General features: G+C 37.4%; 1 protein-coding gene across 1 annotated transcript in view; it reads right to left on the bottom strand.

The window, feature by feature from the left end:
• Positions 1 to 3,408: 3,408 nt before the first annotated feature.
• The window catches only part of LOC127435251 (ELKS/Rab6-interacting/CAST family member 1-like), a 294,247-nt gene continuing 282,414 nt past the window's right edge, over positions 3,409 to 15,241 (bottom strand). Inside the window, exon 19 of the mRNA XM_051688552.1 lies at positions 3,409 to 9,368. Within this exon, the coding sequence (XP_051544512.1) occupies positions 9,231 to 9,368 (138 nt within the window). The 3' untranslated portion in view covers positions 3,409 to 9,230. The remainder of the gene's footprint in view (positions 9,369 to 15,241) is intronic.

Consider the following 15,241-nt stretch of genomic DNA (forward strand, 5'->3'; position numbering starts at 1 on the left):
TTCCAGACCTCTCCATCCTATGGACATGCCGTTTATTTTAGACACTTGCTGTTCTTTTTTCACTCTCTCCTCTTACTTTTTGCAATCAGTGTGCTTTGGCCGCTATGGCTGAAACCACATCATTTCCACACCCACACATGGACCTCTTATCCACTGTGCCTCTGAAAAAACATATGCAGAATTATTTCTATATATACATGCTCTTTAAACAGAGAAAGACCTCTTCAGGCCACTCCTGTTTAGATATAGGGCTTTATGGGATAGAGATGGTTGCCAATCAGTGGCGGGCCTGCTTATCCAGGACTATCTACTGTAGGAGTAGCGTCATGAATCCAGGCTGAGGAATGGCAGAACAGATTTCAAGGGCTGTTTCACAAGGTCTGTGTATTTATTTCGGCCTCCATGGTATTCACACTGGCCGCGTAAGCAGAGCAGTGCTGCGTTTTGGTGCCGAGAGCATTTTTGTTGCTCATTGCATGCTGAACTCTGCAAAAAACACTGAAAATACAATAAAATTTTCTGCCCTAAAAAGGCAAAATGCAATAACTGCAACACTAAAACATAAAACTGGCTTCAGATTTGCTTGGTGTTAGTGCAGATTTTGTAGTTACCACAATTTTTACACTCAGCTATCTGTCACAGGACAGATCATAGTCTTAGGCCACGTCCATACTCAAACATTTTCAGTCAAAAACACATTAGGTTTACGCCTCTAATCCACACTAGAACGGCATTTTCCCCCACCCAAAACGTTGCATTTAGAAAATGCTCTCTATCACCGCATTTTACAATGGGGCTTACTAATTTAAAATAAGTTTAAAAGCTATAATATACTAATCTGACTTGCTTTAATAAATCTAAAAATGCTAAAACTTGCTAAAAATTAATATGAAAACTGTAAACTTCTATAACTGAAGGCCTTGGAGTCAAAAAGGCAACCACTTACCTAAGAGACCTGATTTTGGACATAACTCAATTTTGACTAAATGTGTAGTTACTGCATTTTGCCTTTGCATGGTAGCATTTATCAATACATTCTTTTTCAATATAGATTTTTATGAAGCAACATATATTACTGGCATGAATTACCCATTGTCTGAAAAGCTGTTGGGCTTGATGAAATTTCCACATGTAGTGACAGGCATACAAACAGCACTTTCTATTCCCTAAATCTGAGTAAATACAGACGATTTAAGCAGTTTATAGCTAGACTTTGATGCTTGGGTTCTGTTCCATGTAGATGAATTACCATTTGGATGTAAACGGGCCCCCATTCTTCATGTAAATTTGATTACATGACTATCAAGTTTGTAATCATTCTCAATGACCTTATACACATTTGTTTTTGGATTCCCCTGAAATTCCCCCGAAATTTGCACATTTAGATGGTGGCTTAAATGCTGGTAATATTCTTCTCATTGCCTGTGTTTAGCAAACACAGGCTTGGCATGACAAGCCTCTCCGGTGATTTTCCCTAAAGTGAGTCTTTCCCCACATGGCATGCTCTAGTTCCTCACCAAGTTGCTACTTGATATATACTGCATGCAAGTTGTATATCGTAAGTGAGGAGTGTAAACTTGAAAAGGAACTCTGCTGGGTGGCCTAACTGGTGATATGTAATCGGCAGTAAATCCTGTCCTGGGGGTCTGTACAAAGAGGCTGGAGGAGGAAACCATGACATCTCAATAGGCCATCTGTGACCTTTTTGTGGGTTGAGGAATCGTCTTCTTTCTGTCTCAACAGAACCATTGAAATTGTTGAGGAGAGACATACAGAAGAGGACTGGAGGCCCATGCTAAACACTAGGGATGCCACAAGAACAAAGCAGGCTACACAAATTTGAGTCCTCTGAATGGTGGAATGAACTTAGAGTAATCATCAAACATATGTATACTCTGTTCTAAACCCTAGTGAGATGCCTTGCTGTCTACATGGGTGGCTGCCTTCTAACACAGCATCCTAATCAAATGGAACCTCATAAGTGACTGATTTGGATCACTCTACATAGACTGAAACCCTGAGTGCCACACAAATAGCGCACACGACACACTCATTAACAGTTGCTAGGCTAACATTGCAATAGTCTATAAAAATACACATTAATATTTGTAATTTTGGATGCATTTTTTACCCGTCGCAATACATTCTGGGTTTGTTTTAGCTGCAAAGGACACATATGATGCTGCCTTAACATCTGGCTAAAACTAGGCATCTTAGAAGGCAGCATAATTTTGCTGGTTACCTTTTAGAACACAACGAGAGTGTGCCTATGATGCCTTAAAAAGTTGTCTAGGTACACAGCTCACTAGGATTTGGAACAGACCTGTGGAGTAGAACAACCATAAGTAGCATTTAAAACAAAATAGTGCACCATACTGTAACTGACAGTAAGAAAACACCCAAACACAATAAATGACAAAAATGATAAAAAGCTAGATAATGTAGTTTATATACATACAAAGGCAAAAACAGAATACAATATGCCTTTTAACTACTTTTAATTTTCTTTTTACAGAAATCGTTTTATAGATGCACATAAGGCAGTATTTTTGTGAATGTTAAAATATCAACAAAAAAGATGACTAGTTTTAGGTTAAAGTTTACATTTTTCCATTTATTTTTCTTCATTAAATTAAAAGGGATGGGGTGAGAATCCTCTATGACAGTGTTTCTGTGTAATACATAAAAAAAAAAAAGAGCATGAATAATTTGAAAATATAAAGACTCCGTGACAGAATACAGGGTTGCTGGAGCCAAAAGACAAGGATATGGATGGGTTGATATTGAGGTCTGACACTCTCTTATAGGACAAAATACAGAGAAAAATAACACCATGGTAAGCTCCAACTTTAAGCTATTGTCATGGCTGACCCAGATATACAGGCACTCAAAACTTCGGTAACAGTCTCGAAAATTACTGTTACAACATACATAGATCTGAGTTGAAATGAAGATTAGGTCCTTGTAATTAATGCTGCTTCATTCAACTCAGATCCTTGATGCCTGATTCAAAATGTTCCATCTAGCAGAAGACTAGCTGGATGAGAGTATGACAGGCCTGGTTTCAGTTTGACCTCTTATTGTGTCAGTTAAGGTTTAAAGGTTTAAATATAAAGCAAACATGATATAAACAGTATTAGGTCACATGACCTGGCTTTGGTTGCTGATGAACGACAGGCAAGTTATTATTTGTGGCACTTTCTAGAGCAGACTAGTTTCGTTTGGCACCGGATTCACTCAGATGGAGAACGGAAAGTCAGACGTGGACTTGCCAAATCCTTCGGCGGATGTTTTATGTGGTTTCATGCTTTAAACAGTCTCAGTCCATCAAAGTAAGTAGAGGGAAGTAATGTATGAAAAATGTGGATGCGTTGACGGACTGTTTGGGTAAATAATGACAACGCAAGATGAGTTAATAAGTAAACAATTTAATAGACGATCTACTTAAGACGCCATATAAAATTAGAGTGTTTAAATTGTGTGATAAATTACTATGCTAAACAAATGAGGGTTCATGTTGAGTAATACCGTTCTTCTAACCAAAATGGTCAACACAAGATGGTTATTATCTCCCGTAAACGCATGAATGATTATAACCTAAAATAACACCAAATGCCCAGCAACCCAGAGTGCTATTAGAATCACAGTTCTTAAGCAAAAGTCTTGGCATCTTTCAGTTCACTTGAAGCACAATCACAGAAGTTTCTCCAAACCCATGAATAGACATACATGTTTTTGTGATATAAAAAAACACGCTGTTTTCAGCATTGCATTGGAATCATGCACACTATCAAGGACAGCAAAACAAAAAATCCCCAAAAAACAAAAAAACTATTAAAACAATAATTGTAAGATGAGTTGGAATCAAGAATCAAAAGAGATGCATATTGCAACCATACATTATCAACCACATGGTAACAATTTGAAGAATCTTTGTTAACAGCTTTGATTTGACACTTTGGATGTTTTATTTTTTGTTAACGTTTTACTAGTTCATTCTATTTTTTTCTGTTTGTTTTTTTAATGGCAGACAGCCATTTTGCTCAGACGGATATGTTCTCTCCCTCAGACACTTTGTGCAAATGTTCAACTAAGTCTAGGTCCAAGCATCAACTATTTTAAACATAAATATCTGTAAATGCATGTACATGATAATGGGGCAGATCTCTGGCAGTGTAGTAACAGTTGTGTAGAAGTCTTTATTTTTAGTAACAGTAAGAGAGGATCATATTTAAAATGGTGGACACACTAGAGAATCCATATGAATCCTAAAACAAAACTACGGAGACCAAAAGAGCAGGGATTGCTGATTAACGTTATGAATTATGGGATGTACAGCATGACATATTTCACTTGTCTTTTAAGTATTTAGGTGGTCACTATGATAATTGTCTCCTGTAATAGGCCAAAATAATAATAATAAAAATAAAATAAAAAAATCTGGACAGAACAAATGAAGCAGAGATCAGAAAGTGGACCCTTACAGTATGTGCTAGACTCTCTCTTTCTTTCTCTCTTCCTCTGCAGACATGCCTCTGTGAATTTAAGTAGGATGATAAATGTTCATACTAGAACATGAAGGAACACCTCATGCTCATTCACACTTATGCAGAACACATTTCCAAGGCAGGTAGATGTAAAAAGCCTAAAACAATATGGAAAGTCAACTGACCACATCCTTTGAGCTGCTCTGCAATAAATTAATGGGAAAAATTAAGAGTACGCTAAAATAAGAGTATATTCAGTAACACTTTCTATTATACAGGGCGAATTAATTAGGGTGATTGTGATTATATAGTCTGAGTATAGGTAAATTTGGCCTTACAGTTTGACAGTGATAAAAAGAGGTCCAATTCAGCCTACGGCTTTATAATACACCCTATTAGTTTTAGGTTCTTATGAATAAATATATTCAGTTTTAATGCATTATAATGAGTATAACATGATCAAAAGAAAATGTAATGTATTATAATGCATTATACTGCAGTCTTTTAAGGGGTAACTATGAATAGGCAAGTATGATGTATTAAAACCATGGTGACAATATTTTAGAAATGATAAAACAGTTCACACAGTGTGTTATGAGACATTATGAATATATTTAGAATACCGTTTTAATGCATTAAATATACAGCCTCTATAGAAAGTGTTACCAAATACTCTCTTGGCTTTTGTAATTGCGCCGGTGTTGATCTCTTTTAGTTCTACAAAAACAAACAGAGGAATCACCCAGACTGGGGTGCCTCCAAACATACAAAGCGATCCAAAGCCTGCAGGGAATTTCCATACTCCTCTGTGTGATTAGGTCTGTCTATAACCAGCAATCACACAAATACCAGAGACTCACTCAACACACAATAACAGCCTCTCCAAAGTGCTGGGCCACTCTCTCTCTGATCCACTCATGGTTATCACAGCGCTCCTGCTTTTTGTTTTCTTTGTGAATTCTCCAGAGTGCCCTAAGCTGAACAGAGGCACAGAGAGCTGCGTTAAAAGCCCAGCTCCTGTATTGAAGAACATAAATCGTGAGAGGGTCTGTGATAGCGAGTGTGTGTGCACGAGGGGTCTGTGTTTAGTCTAAGTTGAGAGATTCAGCCACAGTATAGATAACCAAGCTCCATATTTCAGAGACTCATAGGTGACAAGCTAAACTGTGTTTGTGTGCGCATCAGATAGCGGACAGAAAGAGAGTGAGAGAGAAAAACAGGATGGGTGTCATCAATCAGTTCAGATTTGATTTTTAGAGCCCAACAGGGCTGCTCGTCGCATTTATGACCTCATAAGGAAGTCCATTAGTGGCATTTAGGAGCATAAAACCATAAAATCTTTTATTGAGATGCAACGGATCTGACTGCAATAAGATCTACGGTGCAAGCCGTGATAATGGCACGCAAATAGGTGTTTTCTTGGGATTGCCAGCGCAAGTGTGCAAATATGGTCTTGAAGGTAGTGGCCAAACATTGTGACTTGGTAAATTTAGCTTTCAATTGCATTATAAATGCATTATAAATGGGCTTATAAATACATTTGGATGAATCTCATGATTTTGGATGAATCTCACGCTCACGAAAGCTGTAAACGACATGTCTGGGTCATATTCAACACCAAAATCAAGCTTAAAAAAAATAAATTAAAAAAATGTTTTGCTTAAATTAAATCATTTACATTGTTTTCCTGATAATTAAGCACATTTCCCCCCGATTCACATTAGTATATTGAAAAATCATTCTCATTACTGTAATGCAAAGAAATGTATATATTATTTAAAATGTAAAGTACTTATACATCATAGTAGCATTTGTTGCACTGCCTTTAATTTATGATGATTTAAATTAATTTGTTTTACTGTAACACAGTAAAAATGATTGTATTACAGTTATAAGAACATCAGCTGAATCCACATTGAAAATATTCAATAAAAAATATAATTCATTACTGCAATATAAAGAAAAATATATATTATATAAATTGTAAAGTATTAATACATATTTGTTGCACTGCCTATAATTTATTTTTCTTAAAAAAAAATTAAAAAAATGTACACTGTATTTTATTTTTTTACTATAATACAATTAAAATTAATGTATTACAGTAATAAGCATATCATTAGAATCAACACCGAAAATAATGGCAATTACAAAAAAATTCTAACAAGTGCTTAATTGTCATGAAAATATTGCCACACTACAAAACAATATTACAGGTCCTAAAACAGGCTTAAAAAAAACATCTCTTTTTTTATTTTTCTCATGATTTTGGGGTTAAAATTTGACCTGGACATGTTTTCATGAGATTCACCATACTACTTTCTTCTCTAAAGTCTAAATTATTCACACTCAACACTCAAATAGAAATGGCAATATCAAAAAATAAATTCTCAATAACTCTTTATAACTTATAGAATGATTCAAGAGTCTATGTGGCCAGTCAAATCTGGGTACATCAAACATCTGGCCCAGTATCATATTGCTGTTTTGCCTCATAACTAGTGTGTATGGGCATCAGGAGCGTTGGTATGAAGATATAGGAGTGTGTGAGAAATAGTGTGAGATGATTATATTTGCTGCGATCTCTCGCTGATTTCTGAGGCTGTTTGTCTTGTCTGCCAGGCTTATCACGCAGAAAGGAGTCTGACTAACACGGCCCAGCAAGTCAGAGCCATAAACTATGGGATAAGGAGATAGAGTGAGGAGATAGAGCGAGGGAACAGAGAGAGGAGCAGAGGGCACATTATGCCTAGTGTCATCCACAAGAGCAATGGGAGGGGAAGTCGACTACGGACTTTAAAGCAACAGCCAACCTGCGAGACGAAGCAACAACATTTATCGCGAGTTGAACGAGGTTATGTCTTATCGCTTTTGTGGCCAGTCCGGAGATGGACACCTCAGACCCTGCAGATATAGACCAATATAACCATAAAGTGAATAGGAAAACACCTCTAAACTGTGCTAAAAGAGATATAAAGAGTTGGAAGATGAAGCCAGTAAAAGAAAAAAAAAGAGAAACATGATGGTACAAGCAATATGCATGGGATCAAAGCGTTATCTACATGATGGTATCTCTGATGGTGCAATAGTGCACAAATCAACAGTACCAACTTGCATCAACTACCATCTGATCTCAAAGAGAGAGTTAAACAAATAGTTCACCCAAAAATTCTGTAATCTATAACTCACCTTCATGTTGTTCCAAACCCGTATGACTTTCGGTCTTCCATGGAACACAAATGGAGATGTCAGGCAGAATGATAGCCTCAATCACCATTCACATTTTATTGAACGGAAAAGAGATGCAATGAAAGTGAAAGGTCCCTAGCATCTTTTGTGTTCCATGGAAGAAAAAAAGTCATATGGGTTTGGAACGACATGAGGATGAATGAATGATGACTAAACTTTCATTTGTGGGTGAGCTATCCCTTTAAAGAGAGGGGTCTAAAACAAGAGGGCATCTAAATCACAGTTTTTTTTTTTCATCAAAAAGCTGCTGTCTCAAACTTTTTGCTTTGGAAAAGCAAGCAAATTGAGAAACTACTGCCAGTCTTCATCCCAGTGTGGGACCTCATACATTTTGAAGTGCAGAATGAATGATAGGTGACTGTTTTCCTATTTCCCAGTGATGTGTGGTGGCTGCTCTGATGATTAGGCATTTTTGCCTTCACAACATCTGTGTTCATAATAACACCCTGTGCAGAGCCGCCCATGTAAAAAAAAAAAAAAAAAAAAAAAAAAAACCAGGCCACATGCAAAGACAAATGTTAGCAGCAATAAACCAACAACTTCCAAGGCAAATAATTTTCTTCCTCTCATCTTTAAAAGACACAAACCAGGCTGTGGTTTTTGCAAAAGAAATACTATGACCTGGTGACAGGTGCATATAGGATAACATTACCCACATTGTCCCTTTCATACATTTTACGAATTGACTTTGGAGGAAATCGGCCAGTAACCAAGTCAATAGTAAATTCCCAGATGGTTGGGGGGTTGCAGTAATCTAAACCCACTACTGACTATGATAGTAAAAGTATGTTTAAATCCGGGAGGACTGTCTGCTGGCACAACTGGAACATTAACGAAGCTTTTGAGTGAAACCAGATGGTTTCGAGAGTGCAGGAGTTTTGCCCTGCGCGAATGACCCATAATTTAACGTCAGTAACAAAACATCTACAAAAAAAAGAGAGGGAGAAAAAATTTAAATTGCTTCAAAACGGTTTCAAAATCCTGCATCTGCAGCTTTTAAACGCTGTGGCAATCGCGTATATCAAGATAAGGAGCCTATTTCCCGCCCCACACAGAAAGAACTCCACATCCTGCAGGACAGCATTGTGAGACTGAGGACAGACGTTAAAAACAATGCAAATATGTCTTGTAATTCTGAAATTCTCTGCCTCTTGGATCCCCTCTGTCTTCGGTTTCTCCTTCCCATTGTGTTTATGTGGGTCAGAGAATGAAGTGTAAAAAGTATTGTGAAGGTGCAAAGAGGAAGGGATTTGAAGAACGGGACAGCAGTTCAAGCGTGCACTTCACTTCTTGTGAGCCGTCAGTCTGTCCCGTATATATGTCTCTTCCTGCTCGTTCTGTACTTTGACTTGTGAGGGTGCATGTGGGTGAAAGAGTTTGTATTTTTGTGCTGACATCCGTTGGCTGTGAAATGAAGTGAAAAACCGAAGAAAGAGAGAGACAGAGTAAGAGAGGAGGAGGCCTGATTTGGTGCCTCTACATGATGTTGTCTGGTCAGCATGACTCTTCCAGAGCATTGACGACCTGTTCCAGGATGTCGGGGCAGTGGTCGGCGATCTGCTGCAGGACGGAGTTTGCGTATTCCTGCAGTTCTGCACTCTCTCTCTCACACTGTTCCAGCTCAGACTCTAGCTGCAGAACGAGAGACAAAATTAGTTTATATAAGTAACATTTAAAATCTGATTGGATTGGCCATGTTTCAAGCCACTGCCATAAAATCCGTAAACAGACTACAGTAAGGCCAATGAGCTGTATCACTCATAACAGAACAATAGTCAGAACTAATGCAGATGGTATTAGTAACAGAATAATTGTTTATTGGGATTTTATATTATCACATTATTATCAATACATTTATTTTTTTAACTTTGGTGTATTTTAGCATACAGAACACAACAGTCTGGTTACGGAAGTAAAAATCCCATTAACATTTTCCATAGGGCTATTGATTATTAATGATAACTTATAAACCTTGAAACACAGACACACTGTGAGGTCAGAGGTTGTTAATCGACGGTTTATGCTTCTACTGAAGCCATTGGTTTGCATTATTTTAATGTAATTTAAAAAGAGAAAGGCTAAATAGATAGAAGAACTGTGGCAAATTCTCCAAGAAGCTTGGAACATCCTATCTGCCAACTACCAAGAAAAACTGTGTCCAGGTGTAATTAGGAGAATTGGTGCTGTTTTGAAGGCAAAAGTGTTCACACCAAATATTGATTTAGCTCTTTTTCTGTTTACTGGACTTTGTATGATGTTAACTGATTAATAAAAACTATTTATGTCATTTGTTTTTTGAAGAAATCCTCACTTTGAATGTTTTTCACAAGTGCCTAAAACTTATGCACAGTACTGTATATGTTTGTAAATATCTGGCACTTTTGCAATATACTTTAAATTTGTTGATTCTATACTAATAATGAACAACTCTGAATAAAACATTTTATTTATTCAGTTTTTTTCCCATTGTAATGGCATCATTCACAATGCTTTATGAGACTATACAGTAGTTCATTCCGTCATTAAAGACAATAAATATGCAGTCTTCTACCTTTGACTTTTTTGTCCAATTTTCGAATACTTTCTTGCTTCAAATCAAAGTTTGTAATGTTTGTACAGATTCACCTGGGAGCTGGTTGTTTTGGTTCATGGCTTAGAACTCTATTATGAAGGATTTAATGAAATCCCTTTGTAAAAAGTGAATGGGAAAAATACTTCCGGAATCAATTTCATGAATGCAATGACCCACTAAAGGCTGCACATTACAGGTATTTTACCACCTTTAAGGGGTGTTAATATGAAAAATATCCATATTGAACCGTAACGCTCGGTCCTGGATGCTGCTGGTCAATTTCAGCTGTTCCAGCTTTGCTAAAATATACAATATAGTAACAACTATGATGCAAAACACCTGTTTATCTAGCTACTATGTATGTCAATGCACAGCACCAATAGAATAACATTCTGTTAAAGGCTGAGCGTTACAGTGTTTTTACCACACATAAGGTGTGTTAGGCACTAACAATCTGTGTAATGTGCGAACTTGAGTGGCTTATTGCTTTAATAAAATGGCAGCAACAGCAATACTATAAACGACACCCCTTTTAAATAAATACATGTTTTAATAACTATATGCGGTTTACGGCTGCCAAGCAATGTATGTTATATTGCTTAATTCTAATACAGCAAGACTGTGATATATACAACCCAAGTCTAAATTCTTCTGACAATGCTAAGGAAAAAGTACAAATGAGTTCTAGTAATGAACTTTTTTTCCATATAGATTTCTTTCTTTCAACCATAACAAACTGGTTCCACTGAGTCCAAGTGTCATAAACTGAAAGGAAACAAGGTTCCAGAGAACTATGAGAGAGGCATGTAAAGGAGGGAGCCTAACTGACAAACAAAGAATGAGAGATGAGAACTGTCCAGGTGATGACGCAGACACTGGACATATGAGCTTATGAAGATCTCTTTAAAAAAAAAATGGCAACTCCTCACCTCTTCCCCACTTGCCCTCAATAAGAGGGTCACTGTCTCTCTCTCCAATCCCATTAGCACACAGCCGGCTGAAAACTAATCGCCTCCTCAAAGCACTTATTTTTAAATCATTATATAAAATTCTACACTTGGAATTTGCCCGAAAGGTTTAATTTTCCGCTCATTAAAAGAAACTTAAACTAAAGAGGGGATTTAACATTTTATGGCACCTCTGTCTAACGATAATCACAGGTGTGGTTATCTTTAATGCTCAAATCCTTTTTCCAAATGATTTCCGTAGAGGTTTGGCAAATAGAGGAGGAGAAAGAAGAGAGGAGGGAAGGGGGATTCCTGGATGCTGGCATTGCCAATTATGCCAGGAAATCTGCCATGGCAAGAGCAGGTGCCTTTTAACTAACTAAAACACACACACACACACACACACAGGCATACGCACAGGCACACGCATGCACACACACACATGCGGACACAGGAAACAGATGTAAATGTGGGTAGCACTCAGGCTTTTTTCCTTCAAATGCTTTAAAAAGATATAAATATACTCTCATCAAGAGACCTATTCATTCACACACTCTTTAAAAGAGTGAAGATTGATAGTGAACTGATTCAGAAGATTTGCTTGTGCATAGATTATCAATTTACTTTTACACTGTAAAATCATTTTCTTAATCAGTTTTTGATTTTTAGCTAAAGTATCTAAGGATGATTCTCACGAAACCTGTCAAGAAAATGTCCTGGTTCTATGCAACCCTAAATCAATAATAATAATAATAATAATAATAATAATAAATGAAAATATATTTCGCATAAAAAATTAAAGCCATTAAGACTTTTTCATTACAGTTACGCACATTTTACCCCCCAATTGTAATTGCTATAACATGAAAAATTTTATATTATTTAAATAGTAAAGCATTTATACATCAGAGTAGCACTCCTTTGGTCCTCCCTTTCATTTTCACAAATTTAAATAAATAAAAAAAAAAAAATACTGCATAACAGCATCTTGTGAATCATCATTGAAACAATGGGAAAAGCAAAGTAAAATATCCAGGCATTGTAAAGTACTGACAATTGGGGGGGGGGCAATGTGCTTAAGTGTACAGAAAAAATGCAAACAAACTTAATGGTTCTAAATGTAGGCTTCATTCACCCTCAAATCACTCTCTAAAAAAGATGCATTTACTTGAGAAACAAAACTGCATCAAAAAAGACAAAAAAAGAACAAAAAGACAATAAGGTACTACAATTGGTGTTTCATGGCACTGCACCCTTTTTAAATTGCTTTTCAGATCTGAACAAGAGCCATTGATCCAAAGCCCATAAGTGGAATATTTCACAAAAACCCACAAAAGTATTTTCTTTGGCCCTCCTGACATATGAACGGCAACTTTAACAAGGTTAATGATAAAGACATCTGTAACAATAACTGGAAGTAATATTCATATATCATAAAATATGTTCCCCTTTAATGTGTGTTTTTGTGCAAGCCTGGCCCATACTACTATTTCATAATTAATGAAACAAAACATGCCATGGTGGATCACCGGGGGCAGGCCGAGCGATCTTTCAGATGGGTGTTTGCACAACTGTAGGGCAAACACACCCGAACAGTGCAGGGAAAAAAGACCCGCCCCCTGCATGAGCCACCCAGCTAGTGCTAAAGCTAAGCTGGGCTCTCTCAGACTCTAAAGGGGTTTTGAAAGGGGAGGTGATGGATATGCCCAGGAAAGTCTTTCCATCTCAAGGCCACTGAGCCAGGAGTGAGAAGTGGGGGGGGCTGGTCAAATCATGGATATAGGACCTGGCCAGGATTTAAGCAGGCAAAACAGGCATAACGCAAAGCACTGACATTTATGACTAGCAGAATGTTACGTAAGAATGAAAAATGTTTTCCTTGAGTGGTCAAATTTTTGTAAAAGGGAGACCGTAAGACAAAGATGTACATGTGAAATACGCACCCAAGTATACAACTGCTTATGTGAGTTTATTAGTGGTTGACTGATGTGGGTTTTTCCAATGGCCGGAGCTGATAACAATAGACTGTAGTCAGAGTGACACCATACTTAATTCTTGACAGAAATAAAGTCTGTACAATGGCATGCACAGCATAAAAGTCCTAGATCACATCTAATTGTCAGAACTCTATTTTCTACTAGAAAGTTATTTGTCTACTGAATGTTTTTGGGAAGATTTGTTTTTTCAATGTTTCGTTGGCTGAACGATCAACTGCAATTTAAACAACAGTACAATCCATTGCAGAAACTGTACTTTTAACCCTCACAGTCTCGCTGTCATTCCTGTCAAGAAATTAAATACAACACTACTCTGAATAAAGTGCTTTCAAACCAGGGTGGTTTGAAATAAACACTTTGAATTTGCCGAAATTAAATTAACACTTAATTTACACAATATTAACTCCAAATTCACAACAAAATTTTGAAAACAGATTTTTTTGTATTAAATTAATTTTGTATTAAAACATTGAGAACACTATCGCTTATAACACTTCTGTTTATAGGCCAAGAGGACATTGTTATTAGCCAATGCCAATAATCTCAAAATGGCCCAATACTGACATATAAACAGCCTGGTTAATACTGTGTATCTTAGTCTATCACTACTTATAATTTTTATAAACTGAGCTAATTTCTCAGTAAACATTAATAAGCTTTGTTCCAAAACCTAGTGATCTGCCTCACTGCCTATCTAGCCAGCTGCCTTCCAAGGAAGATATGGAAACAAGTCATGGGACCTCATAAGTGCCTAATTTGGAACGTTCTTCATAAGCAGCAACTCTGCGTGCAGAAAAGGAATAGTTTTGATTGATTTCAATAAAGTTTGACATTAGCATGTTGCTAAGCTAACAGTGCAATACTCTATAGCAAGCATAAAAATACATAAACCACAAAAATAATGACAGCCATTGGAAATCGCCCTCCGTATCTTGTCCGATCTGAGTGACCCATCACTTACATAGAGCTGCCCTACCCCGATTTAACTACTTATTTCTGACCTTGTCACCTTTGACAACACTCATGGGAGACTGGAGCTTGACAAGTCAGCCAGGAGAGGGCATGATAGAGAAGAATGGGTGAAGGAGAGAGAAGGAGAGTATTGGGTCATGAGAGGAGGGTTAATGAGGCTCGTCGGGGGCTGATGTATGTAGCTGCATGAGGGCGCAGCTTGGCAAAGCACACCGCTGTAAACCCCATTAGAAACAGACAGTTGAGAACTGGAGCAGAGGGAATGACTGGGCAGGGGGTGGCTAATGTTGCTACATATACAATATGGTCTGGTTGCAACAGGGCTCAGAGGTTTGAGTGGGCAAGCAAGTGTGATGGTGTGGAGGAAAATTTGGTGGGAGTTCCAAAATTATGCGAACAATCTTATTTTGTTGCATAGCAAATCTATCTTGCAACTGCGTAGGTAAATGTGATTACATTATTGAGGATTTTTTTTTTTAAACTAATGCATGCTACTTTAAGAGTAACTCCGGTATTAGGATGTACGCATAGATTTACTCATCCAATTAATCAGAATATGCAATGCATGTTGATGAGTGTTACCACCAACACTGCTTGGAACAAAGTTTGTTTGAATGTTTGCATGTCAAGGATGAATCTGGTAATGATGAAGTGATCTGATAGCATATCATAAATTAAAAATAAACCATACAGGGAGTCACGTGATGCCATGCAAGGAGCAGACGTGTAAACGGTGAGCTCTGCGCACTTTGCTAGTTTTTGATCATTTTTATGTCATAGACCTGTGAGATTCGATATACCCTGCTATATATCTGTTCTCTGAAGTCAACATGTCAAAGAATTCAAAATCCTCAGGCTCTGGAGATATTAAAAGACATTTACGTGCTCAAGCTGAAACTTCAGATAGGCCCACAGACCAGGGACTCGGTTTGGACGGTGCGGTGGGAGAAATCCAGCGGCAACTGGCGAGCATGTCTTTGATGTTGGCGAAGGTCGTAGCTGACTACGTCGATGGAA

Source organism: Myxocyprinus asiaticus, chromosome 45 (assembly GCF_019703515.2).
Source record: "Myxocyprinus asiaticus isolate MX2 ecotype Aquarium Trade chromosome 45, UBuf_Myxa_2, whole genome shotgun sequence".
Lineage (NCBI taxonomy): Eukaryota > Metazoa > Chordata > Actinopteri > Cypriniformes > Catostomidae > Myxocyprinus > Myxocyprinus asiaticus.